This window comes from Pseudonaja textilis, chromosome 2, assembly GCF_049901715.1.
Source record: "Pseudonaja textilis isolate UNSWEBS1 chromosome 2, rPseTex1.2, whole genome shotgun sequence".
Lineage (NCBI taxonomy): Eukaryota > Metazoa > Chordata > Lepidosauria > Squamata > Elapidae > Pseudonaja > Pseudonaja textilis.
Window position 1 is genome coordinate 192697624 of NC_141991.1, and position 20310 is coordinate 192717933.

At 39.3% G+C, this 20310-nt stretch overlaps 1 protein-coding gene across 2 annotated transcripts in view; it reads left to right on the plus strand.

Moving 5' to 3' along the window:
* Nucleotides 1-7059: 7059 nt before the first annotated feature.
* The window catches only part of GDA (guanine deaminase), a 49403-nt gene continuing 36152 nt past the window's right edge, over nucleotides 7060-20310 (plus strand). Inside the window, exon 1 of one of the 2 annotated variants that reach the window (XM_026703800.2) lies at nucleotides 7060-7386. In XM_026703800.2, coding sequence (XP_026559585.1) covers nucleotides 7264-7386 — 123 coding nt within the window. In that variant the 5' untranslated portion in view covers nucleotides 7060-7263. The remainder of the gene's footprint in view (nucleotides 7387-20310) is intronic. The other variant, XM_087926729.1, reaches the window with a different exon arrangement.

The following is a 20310-nucleotide window of genomic DNA, read 5'->3' on the forward strand; positions in this document are numbered from 1 at the left end:
ACTCCCAAATTCCTCAGCCAGCTTGGTGGCTGGAGAATACTAGAAATTGAAGTCCAGACATCTTAAAGTTTCTAACATTGAAAACACTGGTTCAGTAGTTAAGGTACCAGGCTAGAACCAAGGAGTTCTATTCCCATTTTAGGCATGAAAGCTGACTGGGTAACTTTGGCATAGTCATTCTGTCTTACCCAAGTCACCTCACAGACTTGTGGGAAAAATGGGAGGAGGAAGGCGTATTAGATATCTTCACCACCTTCCTTGAGTTACTTATAAAAATAAGCCAAGATAGTCCTTGACTTACGACTACAACTGAGCCCAAAATTTATGTTGCTAAGTGAAACATTTATTAAGTGAGTTTTGCCTCATTTTATGACTTGCTACTGTTGTTAAGTGAATCATTGCAATTGTTCAGTTGTAACATGGTTGTTAGATGAATCTGGCTTCCCCATTCACTTTGCTTGTTGGAAGGTTGCAAAAACTGATCGCATGACCCTGGGACTCTGCAACCGTCATAAATATGAACCAGTTGCCAACCATCTGAGTTTTGATCATGTGACCATGGGGATGTTACAATGGTCATAAAGTGTGAAAAATGGTCATGTCACTTTTTTCAGTGCCATTGTAATGGTCACTAAACAAAATATTGTAAGTCGAGGACTATCTGTAATAAAGGCAGGATATAATATCTAACACACAAAATTTTTCTCCCACCAGTAATCCTTTAGACGTGTGGGAACTACAATTTCCAGAACTTCTAACCCATACTGTGATCAAACATTCTAAGAAGTAGCTTTGGCAGCCTCATCAATTTGGAGATTGCTACCTTGGAGCAGGCTGGTCTGACATGTAACATCCTTAGAAACAGAACAGAACAGAATGCATCTAAAAGCAGTATCACAGAAACAAGGAAGTGCAAAATAACTCTGTAAATAAGCAGCAATTACAAGCAGCAAAAAGACTGCAATGTAAATAGAAAACTACACAGAGTGCTGAAATAGAACATGAAAGAAAGAGAGTATAATACTATTAAATATCTTATAGCAGTGTTTTTCAACCTTGGCCATATGGCTAGCTGGGGAATTCTGGGAGTTGAAGTTCACACATCTGAAAGTCACCAAGGCTGAAAAACACTGTCCTTTAGTAAATCCAATAGCTATATCGGATAACAAAAGCCTCTCTCTCTCTCTCTCTCTCTCTCTCTCTCACACACACACACACACACACACACACACACACATTCTCTCCCTCTCTTTCTCTCACTCTACAGTCAAAGAAACTGTTGGTGTTTTCAGCAATTAAGAGTTGGGTTAACATTTCATAAAAGCATGAAATCAACATAAATAACACTATCAGACAAGCTATTATTATATTATAAAAGCGTGGGAATTAGTTCTTATAGTTTTCAAGTTTCTGTACACCCTGAACTAGCACTAAAGATACCTTCTTGAAGTTCATGTTATTTTTGCTTCCTTGGTTTTGCCATCTGGATAGGGCTTTACAAGAATCAAGCTGTAGGAATTTATAAGTACTGTATCCATCAACTCTTTGAATTGGACCTAAAAGCAAATAGGCTTCAGATCAAGAAAAAAAAATGAGAGGGGAAAATTTTTATTATGGCCACATACCATTTATCATGATAAGATACCCAGAGTTACTTTGTTGTAAGATGAGAGGCTTGTGGAATTTTATAAATAATAAAAAAATAAATAAATATACGCCACATTAAAAATAAAATAAAGCAAACCAGGGTAAGAACATTACAACTGGTAGTGGGTTTCAATAGTGGACTATCAAGGCATATCAACTTTAATAAGCAATATAGTAACATTTGGCTACATTCAAGAACACTAACTAGTATTGATTTGATAAAAAGACCAGAATTTCCTGGGTGTTTTACAAGGTAGAGTTATAAACCGAGATCTTTAAGTGTCTGGATTTAAATAAATGTAAGAAAAAACCCCAAAGGCGTTTTTGGTCTGCAGATCTCCACCATAGAAGACTTCATCTGATGGGCCCCAGGAAGGAAACCTTTTCAGCCATGGCACCTACCCTATGAAGCTACATTCCCCCTGTGGTCATAGGGGCTTCAATCTTGTTGGCCTTTTGAAAGAAGATGAAGACATGGCTTTGCCTCCTGGCCTTGTGATGAGGTAGTGGTCGTGTGGAGCCCATAAAGTAACAATATTCTTAGTGAACTGACTGTGCTGTCCTTGCTGATTATATTTGTAAAGTTTTTATTGTTTTAATGTTTTGTGGTTTTTTGGGGGGCGGGGGGAGGCTCTGTGGTTTTTTTGCATTGTTCTTTGTGTTTTTAATTTTATAAGCCACCAAGTCACATATGTTAAATGGGTGGCTACATAAATTGAATGAATGTCTGGATGGATGGTGGATGGATGACACAAGTTCTGGAAATAGGATGTCACAACTCCAGTAAAGAACGGACCGGAGCCAAGACAGCCAGAATGTAATGCAACCATAGTCTTTTACTTGCCTTGTGTTACCACATGGACATCATGATGAATATTCTTCAAATAACTGACATCGGCTTCCTGACAAGGAGTGGTGCAATAATAATGATTCATGTCTGGATGTCAAGGGGGTGATGTTGTAATAATGATACAAGACAAATGGGAGTACATGGACTCATCGAGTAGGGGAAGTTGCAGTTACCATGTTTCTTTAATTTAAGGATGCTGGATGTTAGGCAGTGAAGGAGGCCAGAAGGTGGTTATAGTAATTATGTTGTTATCCAAAGTATAACATGTATAAATACAGCTCTGGGTTGCAACGAAACCCAGAGCTGACTTTAAACATAATTTGATCGTTGTTACCTGTTGTTCTGGTGTGGGAGATGAATAAAAAACTTCACTGAAGCTACACGAGTGAGTTGATATCTTATCGTTCACCCCCTCAACCTCGGACGAACAGCTGACATAGGAATTATACTCCATAGTACAACAAAAGTGATGAAATATAAAGAGAACAATAAACCGTCTAGAAAACAGATTAAATTCTGAATCAGACTATTGCCAAATCAGTATTGAGAGAGTCTAGACAAGATCATGTAAGACAAAAGAATTTAGCAAGATAGGATACTTAGGAAGCTTTTATCATCTTTTACGTAACTATCACCAGGGAATTGTGACTTTGAACCTGAACTTAAGAACAAAGTCAGAACGAAGAGATTGACTACATCATGAGCAAGCTCTGCATTTCTAATTGCTTTAAACCTACATTAAAAGAGGGGGAAAGACAGAAGCAAATTTATTTTGAACTTTTCAGAAGTAGATTGCTTTGCCAATGGATCTCTAGATTGGTCAATTTAAAGTTTTTCTTCATAGATAAAGCCTTACTGGCAGATGTAATCTGCTTCTTGGTAATCTAATCAATGATGGACCCTTTACTGGTATTTCAAACAGATTATAACACATAAAAATAACACCATAACAGTTTTTATGAATCTTATTACAGGGCAAGTTGAAAACTTTAAACTAAGTTCCAGGTGTATGTCTTAAAGAAGATAATAGGTTCAGAATGCATTTGACCAAGAGTAATTTATGCAATACCATAGGAGCCAGCCAGTCTATAATCTGCAGGCATTAATTATTAAAACTAAGGATGTCCATTTCATTTAAAATGTGCAATGCATAGGAATACCCATAATGAAAACCATTGTTCAGGATTATGGAGTTCTTGCTAAAGTATATTACTCATACCCATTTACCCATTATAAACCCAGAACCATATCTAAGTAAATGATGTGTTGTAGCAGCATATTACATAAAATAAGAAAGAAAGTTCTGTTTTAACATATTATATCCTTACCATTAGAGAGCCAGTTTGGTACAGTGGTTTAAGCATCAGGCTAGAAACCAAGAGACCATGAGGTCTAGACCTTGGGCCACTTGTTTTCTCTCAGCCTTAGGAAGGAAGGCAAACCATTTCTGAAAAACCTTATCAAGAAATCTGCAGAAACTTGTCCAGGAAGTCTCTGAGAATTAGACATGATTGAACAGAAGGAAAAAAGAATCCATACCATGCCCTCAAATGACTTCATTTCTAGATAATTTTTCAAGTATCCAACATATCCCTGGTAGTTTTTTTATTCTAGGAAAAGTGCCAATAAATCTTGAACAGCACTTATTATTCAAAATCTTAGTTCTTTCCCCTAATTAAACCAAATTCTCACATGGACATGTGTCTCTGTAATTTTATGAGTTAATTTAAAAGTAAATATTTTTCCAAATTGCAGTTTAGCTTCTGGTGAATTAAAGTACATATCTATGAAACAAAAAAAATGTTAAAAAAGTTATGATATTTATAGAGTTACTTACTAAGCACATCTAAATTATATTAAAATATTCAAAATATCTTTACAATTCCCAAGGCATGTCACAACATTTGAGCACTCCTAATGTTTGGAAATTGAAATTTGGAAAATTTGACATGCCCTAAAATCTATGCAATTTTCTTGGCAACTAATCAAGAACACTTAGCAATGAAGATCAGCTGTGCTGCTACCTACATAGGCAGTCAGCTAATTTAGTAAAATCAAGGGAAATGTGTCATTTCATTAAGTGTTGTATCACCAGTAAGGTAATCAATACTCCAAAGAATGAAGAACTATCAAAACCAGCACTTAAACCTACATAGATTGAAAGCTAATAAAGTCAGTTAAGCAGTGTGTCAGTAGCCAGAAAAACCGATCCTAAATTGCATCAACAGAGGGATTTTTCAAAACAACAACAACATACCAGTCCTTATTACAAATGCATCCATCTTTTTCTAATTGTTACTCCAAAGACAATACCAAAGATAGATATTGACCCAACTATGTGGAGTATGCAGATATCTTTATTTATTTATTTAAAACATTTATATAGCTGCCCATCTTATACCAAGCTTATTATACCAAACCCTGGGCAGCTCCAAATCAAGAATTAAAATGACATAAAAATAGATTAAAACTATAAACACAAAACGCATTAAAAATAAAAACCCTGTGCCAAAGGGAGCTTCTGACATGCAGTCAACTCATTGCTTTTCAGAAGACTAAGATGGTAGTGGTCTGCCAAGCATCTGAGAAAGGAGTATTCCACAGGACAAAGGATGCCTCAGGAAAGGCATGCTCCCTAGTTTCCATAAGGTAGCAATGCTTAAGGGAAGCGACTAAGAGCATGCCCACCCTATCTAACCTGGTAGGATAGCAATAGTCTTTAGACTTATATACTGCTTCACAGAGCTTTACGGCATTCTTTGACTGGTTTATAGTGTCAGAATATTTTTCCCAACAATATGGCTCCTCATTTTACAGACCTTGGAAGGATGGAAGGCTGAATCAACCTTGAGGCTTGTCTGGATCGAACTCCAGGCTGTGGGCAAAGTTTGCCTGTATATTCTAACCATTGTGCCACCATCTCACCAGGGATGGATAGATGTCCTTAGGGAAAGGCTGTCCTACAGATAACATGGTTTCGTGTCATATAGGACTTTAAAGTCTCTAATTGTATCTAGAAAGAAACTAGAACCCAGTGCAGCTTATGTAGCAGAGGTGATACAATTTTGTATCATCATTGTTACTACAAAGATTAATTCAAAGAGAATATGCTGCTCCCTCTTTCCTAGGTCCTCAGAAAGTTTGCAGCAATGAAGAACTGATGATTCTAGTTGATAGAAACAAAGAAGTTACATTGATCGCAATGTTATTGCTTAATTGGTAGCCAAATTAGTACCTGTGTATGGACCTACCTTTATAATAGTACACAAGATAGGAAAGAAGGAAGAGTATGCTTCATGCATGCTGCCCAAAAGGTTACTCATTGGCAAGTCTAAAAATAGAACAAAGGTGGGGAAAATGCAATAACCAGTACATCTCACTTGGACTCAGTGAATGAGTCACTAGAATGGGTCAGTTGGAAGAAAAGGAAAAGAGATTATTAATCAGGTAAAATATAGTAAGATGAAATACAAAGCAGCAACCAGCCATTGGTGGGCCTGGGTATACTGGGCATTGGAGCTGGGATGTTGTTAGATTGGAATAGAAGAACAACTACTCAGAATGGGCTTGAGATGGCTCAGGACTTTTGAAAATGAATGCCAATTTTGAAGATGAATGTCAACTATTTATTTATCATTAAATTTATACCTTTACACCGCTGTATGTCTTCATTATCTCTATTCCAAAAGACTGGGCTAATTTCAAACTGATCTACTACCCTTTCTCTTCATTTTACCATTTATGTTCTTTCTTTCATCTAACTCATCCTTTTCATCATTTATTCCTTTCTGATTCCAAGTCACATCTTCTGGCCATCATTAAATGGGATCACAAATATTAAGCCTAATACTCACCTTAGCTTTGGTCAATTAAGGGCTTCTCACAATGCTTTTTTTGTTTTTGTTTTTACTAAAGTATGAACTAAATCAGGGATTTTCAAAGATCTCTCAGCCCATGGAAACTATTTGTTAGAATTAGGGTTTCAGCCTTGCCCACTTTAAGATGTGTGGACTTTAACTGATCTAGAACAGTGTTTCTCAACCTTGGCAATGTGTTTGGACCAACTCCCAGAATTCCTAGGGTGGCTGGCTAGGGAATTCTGGGATTTTAAGTTCACATATCTTAAAACTTCCAAGGTTCAGAAACACTGCTCCAGAAACTGCCTTTCAAGATGTGTCTTATTGTACCTCACCAGCTCAGAAGTACATATAGGTGCTAGCCACCCACTCAGGATACTTTTATTAGATTATTACTGGGATTATTACTGGGATTATTACTCTGGTCAAATAGTATTTTGTTTTGAATCTAATTTTGGCCATCAACCTTCTCTTCACCTTCTGGGCAAGGACGTGCTGCGGTCGGCTGAGCTCGCCCGTTTCCAACTCCTTGCCAGGATGAGCCTTAATTGCTTCGTCTCAATTTCTCTCAGCCGATCGCAATTTTGCTGCCTTCAGGACGGGCTGAGGAGAAGGCGGCAGGCGGGCCAAAAGAAGCCTCCCCTGGATGGGGCTGAGGGAGCAACCTGAATTGGTTGTAATCACACCCCTAAAGAGGAGAGTCCTTAAATAGGGGAGGAGAGTTAGCGACAGCGCTGTGGGCTCTGCTCCTGGCACGCCGGGACCAACTGCTGGGAGCTCCCGCAATCGCAGCCTCCGTCTTCAACGGCGAGCTGAACCGTTCTCCCCTCCTCGCCTTTTTTTTTACAGCCCCCCACCCCCCACCCCAAAGTCGGCCGCCTGCGCCCATCCCGCCAAGAGGCGCGCGCCATGGACCCCCCGCGGGCAGCGCCGCTCGCGCACATTTTCAGAGGGACCTTCGTCCACTCCACCTGCACCTCGCCGATGGTCATCCTGCAAGGCCACCTGTTGGGTGTAGAAGAGAGCGGGAAGGTGAGCTTGGGAAAGGGGCGAAAGGAGGGAAGGGCAGCACGAGGGCTCCCGACTCGCTGCCGCTGCTTTTTCTGGCACGGCGGGGGGATGGGGAGGGGGCGAAAGCATGAGCTCGGCGCGGCGAGGGTTCCCGCGTGCCGCGCCCGGGCGGAGGTGAAGGGCTGCGAAGGGGAAAAGGCGATCGAGGTTGGGACCGAGGGAGACGTTTGCGGGCAGGGTGTGTGTGTGTGTGGAAGTGATATTTTTTACTCGTTTCCCCCCTACCCCGCCTACCCCGCTGGTTGGCATGAAAACCTCGGCGGTTGTAGAAACCCCGAGATAGAAGAAAAAGAAGAAGAAGAAAGAGTGGGAGGAGGAGGAGGAGGAGGAGGCGGCGGAAAGGCGGGTGGTTGTAGTGATTCACATAACTTATGTAACAACTGTGAAGAAGGGAAAAAAAGTGAAATTGGGTTTAATCCAATCCATTTTCCAAGCAGGGAGAGCTAGTTTTCGGGCTCCTCAGAATCGCTGTAAATGATCGGAACGGAACAGAAATAGGGATGAGAAGATGGAGAGATGTTATTGACAGAAAGCTGGTGGTCTCCAATACATGAAAAATTTCTTCCCGCCTGTAAATGGCAGTTTAGCAAGCTGCGCAAATTATGCCAACTATAAAGAAGACCTGATAGAGATATCCCATCACAATACTCTGCCCTTCCCCCCCCCCTTTTTTTGTTTGTTTGTTTGAAAGGGTCACACCGAGTGTTTTCAGTGCTGGCCATTATCAAGCAGGGCAAGAAAACACGATAGAAATAAATAATAAATGCTGCTGTTCTCGGGGCCGGTCCTTTATCTGTCAACATAGAAGAGAAATTCTGCGCTTATGAATATATTTAACAGGAATTAATTTATATTCGGTCAGGTTAAAAAATCACCTGCGCTCATTTCCTAGAAAACATCATGATGGGTTTGTATATGGGGAGGAATAAGTTAGTATGGGGAGTGTTGAGAACTTGCATCATTTGCACTGGAAAATAAAGAACTATAAAAATGTTGAGACTATTGGAAAATAAATGACTAGATATTTCAGGACAGTGCTCAGTGCTGATCCTCTTGTTCAGATCACCAGATTGCTCTAATCTAAGATATTACATTAACATCATGTTTAATATTACCTTATAGTATGAAATCCTGAAGAAAGTGTTTCAGGTGCATTTCCCCCCACTATTTCACCTATTCCCATTTTTTGGTTCAAAATCAGCAAAGTCAAATATTTGTTTAACTATTAGATAAGCAGTATCAAACAAAGCTTCCAAGCTTTGATACTTTAGCCATCTGGCTCTATATATCATTAGATGCCAACAACTCTAGTCTAATTAGATACTCATTTAACAAGAAGTGTAATTATATGTTCCATATTCATTGTGGTATATAGTTAAAAGCTTAATGAAGCATATTATTGTGCAAGATCATACACTTTCAAATATGTGTATGTGTATAGAGAACAGATGATTGCAGTGACTAATATATGAATGTGTTTGGCATGGCAACCACATCTACTTGGTGGCCCTTGATTTTGCAGATCATTTAATTTAACTCCTTCCATTTTTGCTGTAGTACCACATATTTCCTTTGCTCTCTGTGCCTCTTGCAATAGTTACTTTATGATGTGGCACTTTTTCTCATAAAATAAGAAGCAGTCATGCAGTTAGATTACAGTATACAGCTTATATCAGCTAGGCTCTGATAAAGGTGCCAAGGTCCCATTCAATAATGGTTTGGATTGGAGTGGCCCATTTTGAGAAATAGCAAGAGGTATGAAGGAGAAATAGCAAGAGGTATAAAGGATGAATTGGTGCCTTACCTTTTTGCAATGGTTTAGGCAACTGTTTTGTCCTATGATATTCCTTCCATCCCGTAAGAGCCAACACTGATTCCAAATTTTGGCTCTACCAATATTGTGGTGGCCACAGAAGGGAAATTGCTAGGCTATTTTTGTACTCTACCACGGGGGTCTCTAACCTTGGCAACTTTTAGACTTGTGGACTTCAACTCCAGTGGTGGAATTCAATTTTTTTTACTATTGGTTCTATGGGTGTGGCTTATTTGGTGGGCGTGGCTTGTGGTTATGTGACTGGGTGGGTGTGACTTAGTGGTCATGTGACTGGGTGGGCATGGCCAACTCAATGTAACTCACATCAAGGGGTGCCTCACCTGGCCCCTCCCCTCCCAGCCATTCCTTGTCACCCAGCCTCAACTTATCTATAGTTCTGTGAAAATGTTGTTCACCTTTTTTGACTTTATTATCTGCATACTATAGATGTACTTTCATGGACCACTGAAAGGAGGAAATGGCTCACATGCTTTACTCAAGAGTGTGATAGGCTTTTAAGGGGCTGCCACAAAGAAAGGGGGACAATGTGTTTCCAAAGAAGCAGAATGCAAACAAGAAGCAATGGATGGAAACTGAACAGAGAGAAGCAACCTAAAACTAAGGAGAAACTTCCCCACAGTGAGAACAATTAACCAGTGGAACTGCCTGTCTCCAGAAGTTCTGGGTGCTCAATCACTGGGAGTTTTTAAGAAAAGACTGGACAGCCATTTCTCTGAAATGGTACAGGGTTCCCCCCAAGGTCCCTTCTAAGTATTATTCTGACACCTTTCCCAGGACCTCTACTCAGAGTTGGCATCCTCAGTTTTCTTGTCTGAGCTGGGGGTTGGACTAGAAGACCTCCAAAGTCCCTTTCAACCCTTGTTAAACACATGTGTATTTTATGCTCTGGACTATTGACATTGAATGCATGGAAACCCTGAAAAATATGTGGTAGTCCTGGGCAAAAGAAACGCAGAAAAATCACTCTAGGTGTAGGGACAGTGTAAAACATTAGCACATGGTAAATAATGGAACAATTAAAAATAATAGTAGTTAATAGTTCACCCCAAGGTCCCTTCTAAGTGTTTTATCTCTCTCTCCCTATTTTCTCTCCCTCCCCCCCTCTCTCACACACACACACAAACACACACAGAGTACTTAACAGACAAGCATTTTGGAAGCAGCTCCTTTAAATTTCTCCAAGGCTTGAGTGGATTCTTTTACATTGCGAAAGTGCTCCAAGGCTGATTCACCCCACCCCCTCCATCAGACTGCACTCCTTCTCACTCCAGCACTTTAACTCACAAGGGGAAACAAGGCGATACTTGCAGCATCCATGGGGAATCCTTGGAGAAGTTTTTAAAAGACCTGCTTCCAAAATGCATTTCTTTTACATTGCAAAAGTGCTCCAAGGCTCGATTCACCCCCACCCCCTCTGTCAGACTGCACTCTTTCTCACTCCAGGCACTTTACTCCCACGGGGAAAGTGATACTTGCAGCGTTCATGACTTTCTTCCTTTTCCCTGGGGAAAGGAAAGCTAGAAGAGTGATCGCAAGTGAGCGACAGGGTGACCGGGTTGGGGGTGAGGCCAGCCAGGGATTGCCACCAGTTCGGTGACCCATGCCAAATAACCGCTACCGGTTCACCCGAATAGGTGCGAACCGGTCGAATGACACCTCTGTTCAACTTCCAGCCGTCTTCTTGCTTCTTCTAACAATCTTCTGGTTATGTCAGTCAATGTCAGTTTATCTCTGGGCAGGACTTCCAGTGAAGATACATAATCATCATAACTTTCATCCAGTGAGGAAAGAATGATGTAAACTTGATGCAGCTCTGAAAATATCAGTTCTTTTTCATGTAGCTCTTGAAAAGTTCTTTTCATGAAGTTTAAATGAGCTAACATATCTCCACCTTTCAGAAGATGTGCACTAAACAGTTTATGTGTAAGATGTATGTGTGCACCTACACTGTCACGAACATAAATCCTCTTCAAATTCTCCCAACACCTAGAAGCAGACTCTTCTCCACGAATATGGACTAGCTGCTGGGGTCACTCAGTGTTAGTCCAATTATACAAAGAGCTCGTTCGTTGTTCTGGTTAAAGTGAGCAAGCTTCTTGGCATCATCCTCATTTTCTGGATCCCCAGCATTTACATCTGGTGGGTCTTGAACTACATTCCATAAACCTTCTCTATGCAGAAGTAGACTGCACTTCATAGACCAGGAAACATAAGTTTGTTCCATCCAACCGAGTTATCAGTGATAGACTTGTTGAAATGACTTGTGCCATCTTTATCAGGATAGTAAACCACAATTAAACAGTAAACAGCTGTCTGTATACAGTACTGTGCATTCACACTAACTCTCAGTTATCTGAGCCTGGTATGGTCTGGGCCCATAACCAGTGTTGAGGTAATTCCCCATTAGGAGAATGAGTGCATACAGGGAGTCGTATTTGAGAGAAGTGTTTGAATAATACATACACAGTACGCAGGTACACTGTACAGTAAATGTAGGTTTTTACTTCCAGAAAGTTTAAGCAAAGTTCAAGATAAGCAGTCCAAAAGTCATTTACAGGTAAATCAGTCAGTTTTTCAATCCAGAGATAATCCAAATATCAAAGTCCAGTGTCAAAAAATAGTTCAGTAACAAACTTACATCAAATCCAGGAATATCAGTCAATTAGAAGAAATGGAGAAACGGCAATACTTTCCAACAGAAGGAAACAAGAGAGTCTCACACAGACACACTCTCTTCTGAGACTAAGACTAAGACAATCCAGGTTTCTGGCTCCATTTTATGGCTGTTTGAAAAACCACACCCAATTGCAGTTTTTGCAATCTCTTAAAGACATAGTACTAAAATGTTTATCCTGGTTTATATATTTCTAACCCAAATACCTGTTAGGTGACTTATATTCCTAACAATACCCTCAACCAGCTTTGCTGGGAGTTGAAGTCCACAAGTCTTAAAGTTGCCAAGGTTGGAGGCCTCTGCTCTAGCAGATGGTTTTGGTTAGCAGTTGTATTCTTTTAGTATACTTGAAACTTTTTGACCAATTTTCTTCTATTGAAGACAGAGCTATGTTTTCTTTTATTGAAGACGGATTCAACAGAACATCTTAAACAACTTACTGCTTTCTCATACATAGAGCACAAATTACAACAGACAAGTTGTAGCTCCATCAGCTTTTGTGTATAGTAGGGGAGAAAAGGAGCCATCTTTCTGTGAACAAGTTGTTGAGCTAGTCTTCTCTCACATTTTTTATACAGTTATATATTATTCTGCTTACTAAGCTATAGTTGAGGAGAGAATTCAGTGGACTTTGGTTTTAGAACAATCCTGAGAGGAGTGTCATGCAGCTATCAGTTCCAATGAAATAGTGATAAAAATGACATGGGAAAAGTGATAATCTGACAGAAATTTGCTGGGTTTTTTTTGCTTTATGTTTGATGACTTATTATCTTCCACTCTCTTATGAAAATTATCATTTGACATATCTAGTTGGTGCCCAGAACAATGGAGACAAGGCTATGTGAAAGGTATAAAAAGAAGGAGATGATTGGTTCTAGAGAATATACTGCATGTAGCTCAGGGTGTATACTAGGTACTAGTAAGGCAGCAAACCCCACACTCATTTGCACTGATGATGTTACGTAGCTGGGTAATGAAATACCTGTAAGCAAACAACCAAATTCAAAGAGCACCAAGGACTCTACAGGGGGAAGATTGGTTTTTGAAAAGTTCCAGTGAGACCACCTTCCAGTAAATGGCAGGCAGATGGGCTTCTCCTGTTCCATTCCTGGGCTATAAAACATGCTCCTGTGGGAGCTGTGATTGGGCCCCACTCTTGTTTTTAGAAGATTGTTAAACAGATTTTTTAAAATATTTTTAAGGTTTCTTTAAACAAATATATGCAATTATTCTCAGAAACAATCTTAAGACAAGGTAAAGTCTAACGTTCTAATGCTACAAAGAGGGGAAAATAAAAGGCTGGGTTATTGAGTGGGACACGATGGGATACTGCCCTGATTTTCATCAGCATCCCCAATTAAGAACAAAAATTAGATGACTTATTTCCTTCCTCATCAACATTCCAAGTAACAACCTCCAAAGAAAAAGGCTCCAAGAATATCTTGTTCCCAAAGATCCATTTTATTAGACATGTCATATTGGCACATCTGGGGAAAACCCCAATCTGAGAATTCCAGGTTTTTCCTAGCTCAAAGAAAACAAAAAATCCCTGCACTCATTCATAACATGGTCCAATTGTTACTTCATTTTAACTGGAGACTACTCCTAGCCATTCCCCTTCAGGTGCAGGGTGACATGTCCTTGACTCTCTGAGAAAGGAATGTTGTGGCTAATCTTCCACTGCTCCTTGAAATCCCCTCTCCCAAATTCCCAGGCACTGAATGCCCAGAAGCCTCAAAGAAAAATAGCTTCCAAGCTGACACTCCTATTACTTGTAATGGTTGTAGATGTACTATTAGAAAGGAGGCATAGAAAGAATCAATAATTCAGTTAGGCAATGTACAATTAGGCAATGTGCAAGCTTTTCAGAACTAGCACAGTAATGATTGCTTAAAACAGTTAATAGCAATGACTTTTAGGCTTGGAGCCAGAATGGAAAATACCTACTTAATAGGGATGAGTGTCTGAAAAACTGGTATCTCTTGTTTTATCTCACGGAGTTCAGTGATGCTTTGGAAGAAATAGTCGAACCTAAAAATAATTAATATTTTGTTTTAGTATGCCTATGCAAATTCTTTGAAATGTAGAAGCACCTCATTTCAAATCTCATCCTTTTGAAGGTTTAATGCAGAAGTTGCTCCTGGCTGCCTCTCTATGTGTAAAGTGAAGTGGCTCCCTGTACATCCACACAGAGGCACCCACAAGACAAACGGGGACGCTTCTGCACTATTCATGCACATTTAGCTGGAGTAAAAGGCTGCATCTTTCATATCTTTTTTTGAAGGATGGAAGCAGCCCGATGTGATTGTTCTTTTAATTCAGTTAACATTTGGCATATATTCAGCCATAGCTATGTTGCTCTGAGTTCTTCACAAGAATACAAATGGCCATAAAAGTGAAAATACAAGAACCTTTATTCGAAAATGCTATTAAAAAGGAGATATAGGAATAATTAATTTTGACTTTTACAATCTTTGTTTTCCTTCTTTGAAACCTTCTTTGAAAGCTTAGCTACTGGGATGTAAAGATAGAATGACAACCATTCATTTAGTAACTATTCAGCAGCACGTGCTTATGACCATCCTTGCACTTATGACTTGCAGCTTCTTCATGGTCACATGATACAAATTGGGCAATCAGCATGTATTTGTTGCAGTGTCCTGGGGTCACGTGATAGCCATTCATAACTTTTCAAACTGGCTTCTGACAAAGTCAAAGGAGGAAAGCTGGATTCGCTTAATGGCTATGTGTTTTTTTGCTTAACAATCATGGCAAAAATGGTCATAAAATTGGGCATGATTCAGTGATTCCCAATGCGGGTATAAGTCAAGGACTACTTGTACTATATAAGAACACATTCATTTTCAGTGAACTGAATATTTGTCTGCCTTTTAACTTTTTGCAGATAAATAATCTGAAACAACTGTGGCAAGGTTCACACAGTGTTCCATCATATTCTTAATGTTTTCTAAAATTGTGTGAGTACATGGGTACATATTAGTGGTGGGATTCAATTTTTTTACTACTGATTCTGTGGGTGTGGCTTGATGGGCATGACAGGGGAAGGACACTGTAAAATCTCCATTCTCTTCCCATCCCATTAACCTGCTTTCCAGCTCTGTTCTTCTGTGCAGGGCAACAAAAGAAGACCCAGCCAATCAGCTGGGACTCGGGAGGCAGAGAATAGATGGGGGTGGGGACGGTGAGAGGTGGCGTTTTCTGGTCTCTGAACTACTCAAAATTTCTGCTACCGGTTCTCCAGAACTGGTCAGAACCTGCTGAATACTCTGGTACATATAGTACATTATACTAAACCAAGACAAACTGCACTTTAGATTTATTCAGTGTGTTGAACCTAACTTCTGTGTATATGGATGGGATATCTTATTGAAGAATACTTTCCCCGTGACAGTTGGAAAAGTCTTGGTGTCGGCCCCTGGGAATTTACTCATGTATGGCACTCGCTTGGAGCCCGACACATAGTTGGGGCTGGGGGACTGATGGATTTGTGAACGACTGTCATTTATGCTGAATTGAGAGGCATGGGAGCCGCCTGGAACTGTATTTGTTGTAATGCCATGGATTGCTTGCCTCGCTAGACAGCTGTGAGGCACATGGACACTAATCAATCAGTCATCAGGCTTGGAAGATAAAGGAAGGCTTTTCATTTAAGACAATTTATAATAATTGGATCAATCTGAATCAATATTATTGAATTGATATTATTACTATTTTTAAAAATTCAAATATACACCAGTAAGGCACTGATGTTGATATAATATCTTTCAATAGGACATATTATTTGGAAGATATAGGTATAGTGAAATAAAGTCACCTTCTTATGATGTAAGTCACACCTTTCTCTAGGTTCCTCCAACATGTCCTTTCTCTTTTTCATCAGTCTAAGTATAATTTAAAATTAGACTTTTATACTTCTGTCACTATCCTAGTCTGAAATCCTTACTTTAGAGTGCCTGCTACCTTTTCCATTCCAGAGATATATGCCTTTGTCTGCACAACACATGTATATTTTAGGTAGTTTATAATTAACTTGGTTTCAGTTTATTTATCTTTATCTTACACAATCTTATAATTCATTCAAGTTGAGCAATTTGGGAATAATGCAACGCAGCTGGCTCTTGAACAGTCAGCTGGTATAGTGGCAGAAATGTTATTTTATGATCTTGCATCAGGCATGTTTTTTCAGTGGAATGGGTTCACTGTGATACATCAATGGATGAACATTTGAAAAAATCAGATGATGTGTATATGTATATTGGTTTGCCTTATAATCTGATTAATGTATACTTATCAAACATTGCTGATAAACAAAAGAAGCAAAACTGATTCTATTGACCAATCTTTGCAATTTCTTTTTAGCAATTCTAGTCTTTGTGGGCCATATCCGTTTGCTTTCTTCATCAAATGATATTCGCATAATAAATACATTATTGTACTATATGCTGTTCCATAATAACATTAATACAAAAATGCTCTGCTATAAATATAGCATTGGCAGCTTGTCTTCCATGACAACAGTCCTGCTTTCAACAGTTACCATCTGGTGCTATATGTTTATCTTTATTTCACTTTTTCCAGTTATGAAATTTGTATTTAATCAGAGTATTAATTTTTCCTCCTATTTACTTCAACATCTCTGCACTACAAGGATTATATTAATTTCTTATCAAAAAGTCTGAATGTATATGTAAGTTATATAATTACATGCTCATGTGGAATTATGTCATATTATTTGATTTATAGCCACTCATCTCACATATGTGACTCTGCGTGGCTTTCAATGAAATAAATAAAACTAGATACATAAAATACAAAAAGTTAAAATATATAATGTAAATATCCTCCTTTAGGATACTTCACTTGGCAATGCTATTTAGAAGAATAGGAGATACAATTTATCATAGAAATGAAAGTTTTACAGCACAAAAAAGGGTAATAAAACTGCCTCTTTTTCACCACCCAAACAATTTGCTAAGTTAAAAAAAATGTATCTAATGACTGGTCAAAACTAATGAAACAGGAAGACATTTCCAAGTTGTTCTTTGCTATAAGAATTATTGCTGATAGTGCAAATAAACCATTTGACTGAAAGGAATTTAGTTGCAACTAATCTAACAATAAGAAATTTTGAAGACTTAATGTGAGATTATGAAATCTGGATGCCAAGCATCATTGCATCAGTAAAGCTAAAACTATTACACAGTTATATGAAAATCAGAATACATTATATTTTGCAGTAAATTACTAAATGATTTATTCCTAGATATTAACATTAGACCTCAGGACATGGAAAGTGTGCCCCCTTTAGGGCACTATAATCATCTGGTGATAAAAACAAATCAAGACAATAAGTTTTAAGTTTATTATGTTAAAAAAGCTATCGATCCAAAGGCTAAAACAATGAGAAAATTTACATTGCAGTGAAAGAGAGTCCAAATATTTTAAGATTTAGCACCTGAAATTCTGCAGAAAAGAGGTCCACTTAAAACTACCTTAGAAAATACAGGATAATTTATCTCTTGATATTCCCCTTCGGATTAGAATTCAGTCTACATGGGAAGAAAAAAAAAACTATAATTAAATAGATGAATCAAATGAATTCCAAATGAAGTATCTTGAACTGATCGATCAAGATAAACAGATTATGCCATATCCCATCCAAAGAGGCAGTGAGAGGAGGAAGAGCACAGACAGGGAGAAAGAGAAAGATCGACTATCAGCTCTGGAGTGGAAGAATAAAAGAAATCCAAAAGAGGGGAATAATAAATGATAATAATGATAAAAGGAATAATATATATATATATATAGATGCTGATGTGTACACAGCATTTAATGATTAATAACTAAGTAAACAGATAAGAACTTTAAAAAAGAAGCTCTTCTTTTCCTTTTATTTTTAGTTTTTAGGTCATTCAATGCAATGGTATGTTATACCTTGAAGGAGAGCAGCAGAAGTCTAAAGTTACACACAATCCCCAGAGTAAGTTTATCTGGGTGACAATTATATAGTCACTTCTGGAGGTGACAGCTCTTCAGATTGGCCTGTCTATGGTCTACAGCAGGGGTCGTCAACCTTTTGGATCCCAGGGCCCACCAAATTCATACTTTTAAATCCTGAGGACCACTAATACGATTTTTTTTAAAAAGCTAATATATTATATATTATATATTATATATTATATATATTATATATTATATATTATATATTATATATTATATATTATATACATATACATATACATATACATATACATACATACATACATATATATATATATATATATATATATATATATATGTATATGAAAGCCTGACTCACAGACGAACACAATACACAAGCCTGATAATGGCAGATGAGATTCTGCTGAATGTTGCTACAACTTTAAAAGCACAACTATAATGATGTGGGAAAATACCCAAACAAAGCTGAAAACCATACATACATACATATATATATGGATCTTTGGTTATTTGGGTTTTCTCCTGCGTAAAATTGGAAATATCTAGGCGACATTTCGATGAAGTCTCATTCATCATCTTCAGGCTTGTGTCTTCAGCTTTGTGCTTCTCTTCTGTCATCGCAAACCTCTACATGGAACACTTTGAAACACAAGCTCTAGAAAAATATGATCACAAACCCAAACTCTGGCTCAGATACGTAGATGACACCTTCATAATCTGGCCACATGGGAAAGAAAAACTGAACAACTTCCTCACACACCTCAACAGCCTACACCCCAAAATACAAAAATAAGCACTAAGCTGAAGACACAAGCCTGAAGATGATGAACGAGACTTCATCGAAACGTCGCCTAGATACTTCCAATTTTACGCGGGAGAAAACCCGAATAACCAAAGATCCACATACAAATACCCGCGAGAACCTCAGAATATATATACATACATACATATATATACATATATACACATATATACACATATATACATATATACATATATACATATATACATATATACATACATATATATATATATATATAGATCTTTGGTTGTTCGGGTTTTCTCCCGCGTAAGATTCGAAGTATCTAGGCAACGTTTCGATGAAGTCTCATTCATCATCTTCAGGCTTCTGTCTTCAGCTCTTGCTTCTCAGAGTGATGTGAGATTGCAGCTGCTTCTTCCTTTTAACTGCTAGTGGGGGTGGGACTTGATTGGGTGGGGGCTTGGCTGTGTTCTGATTGGGTGGGGGGGTGTTCTCATTGGTAGGGGGTTTGGCTGTGTTCTGATTGGTTGGGGGGTTGGCCGTGTTCTGATTGGTTGGAGGCGTGTTCTGTTCAGGTGGGGGCTTGGTTGTGCTCAGGTTAGTCTTAGTTGCTGGGGGATTTGAGTTGGTGAGCTGTGATCTTGCTGTTTGGCTTCGAGTTCGTGGTCGTGCTGCATCTTCATAGTGGGTGTCGGTTTGCTTCATGTATGGCTCGGAGGGGTTTGAAGTGGGTAGTGATGCAGCTGCAGTGCAGCTTCTGGTCCATGGTCGTGTCTCATCTTCTGAGTGGGTGTGAGTCTGTTTTTCCAGCCCTCGCTGCCTCTCCCAACATCAAAGCCTCGGAAACACAGGCAACGGTGGTAGTGCCCTGAGTTGCTTGCTTCTCCTCTACTGCCTCCTCCTCCTCCTCCTCCTCCAGCACCTCCTTCTCTGGGTAGGGCGATTCTTAACTAACCAAGCATGCTAAGGCAACTCAGGACGCTACCGCTGCGGCGGCTTTGCTTGCATCTCCGAGGCTTTGATGTTGGGAAAGGCAGCGAGGGCTGGAAGAGCGGAGAGCTGCACATGGCTCCGGCTCCCTTTCCTTGCCTGCCTGCACGTGGGGGCGGGGGAAGGAAAGAGAGGCAGGAGCAATTCAAAGCTAGAGGACTAATGGGGAGAGCTAACAGTGGGTGCTGGGGGTGGGGACTGTTGTTGCTGCCGCCGTGTGTGGGAGATGGTTGATGAATGCATCTCAGGGACCTGACTCGGGGGTCCCTCAAAGATCTGGGAGGTGAGAGAACTGCACGTCCCAGATTAATTGCTTTTGGGGGCAATTTCTTCTGTGGCCCACCAAAATTTTTCATGGCCCACCAGTTGGCCGAGGCCCACCGGTTGGTGACCACTGGTCTACAGCAGGAATTCCTGTTATCTTTCCTTACATCAATTAATACATTATTATTAATACAGTGTATTTTGCAAACCATTATGCAAGAAAGCCATTTTAACATATTCGTGCTTGAGAAGGATAGCAGCAAAGTAATCAATCAATATTTAGATTCCATATTCTAACTGCCAAACATGCAAGCAACATTTGCTCACCTTGATCTCTGCAAAAGTTTTGTAAGGCTTGAGGTTGAGGATGAACGAACT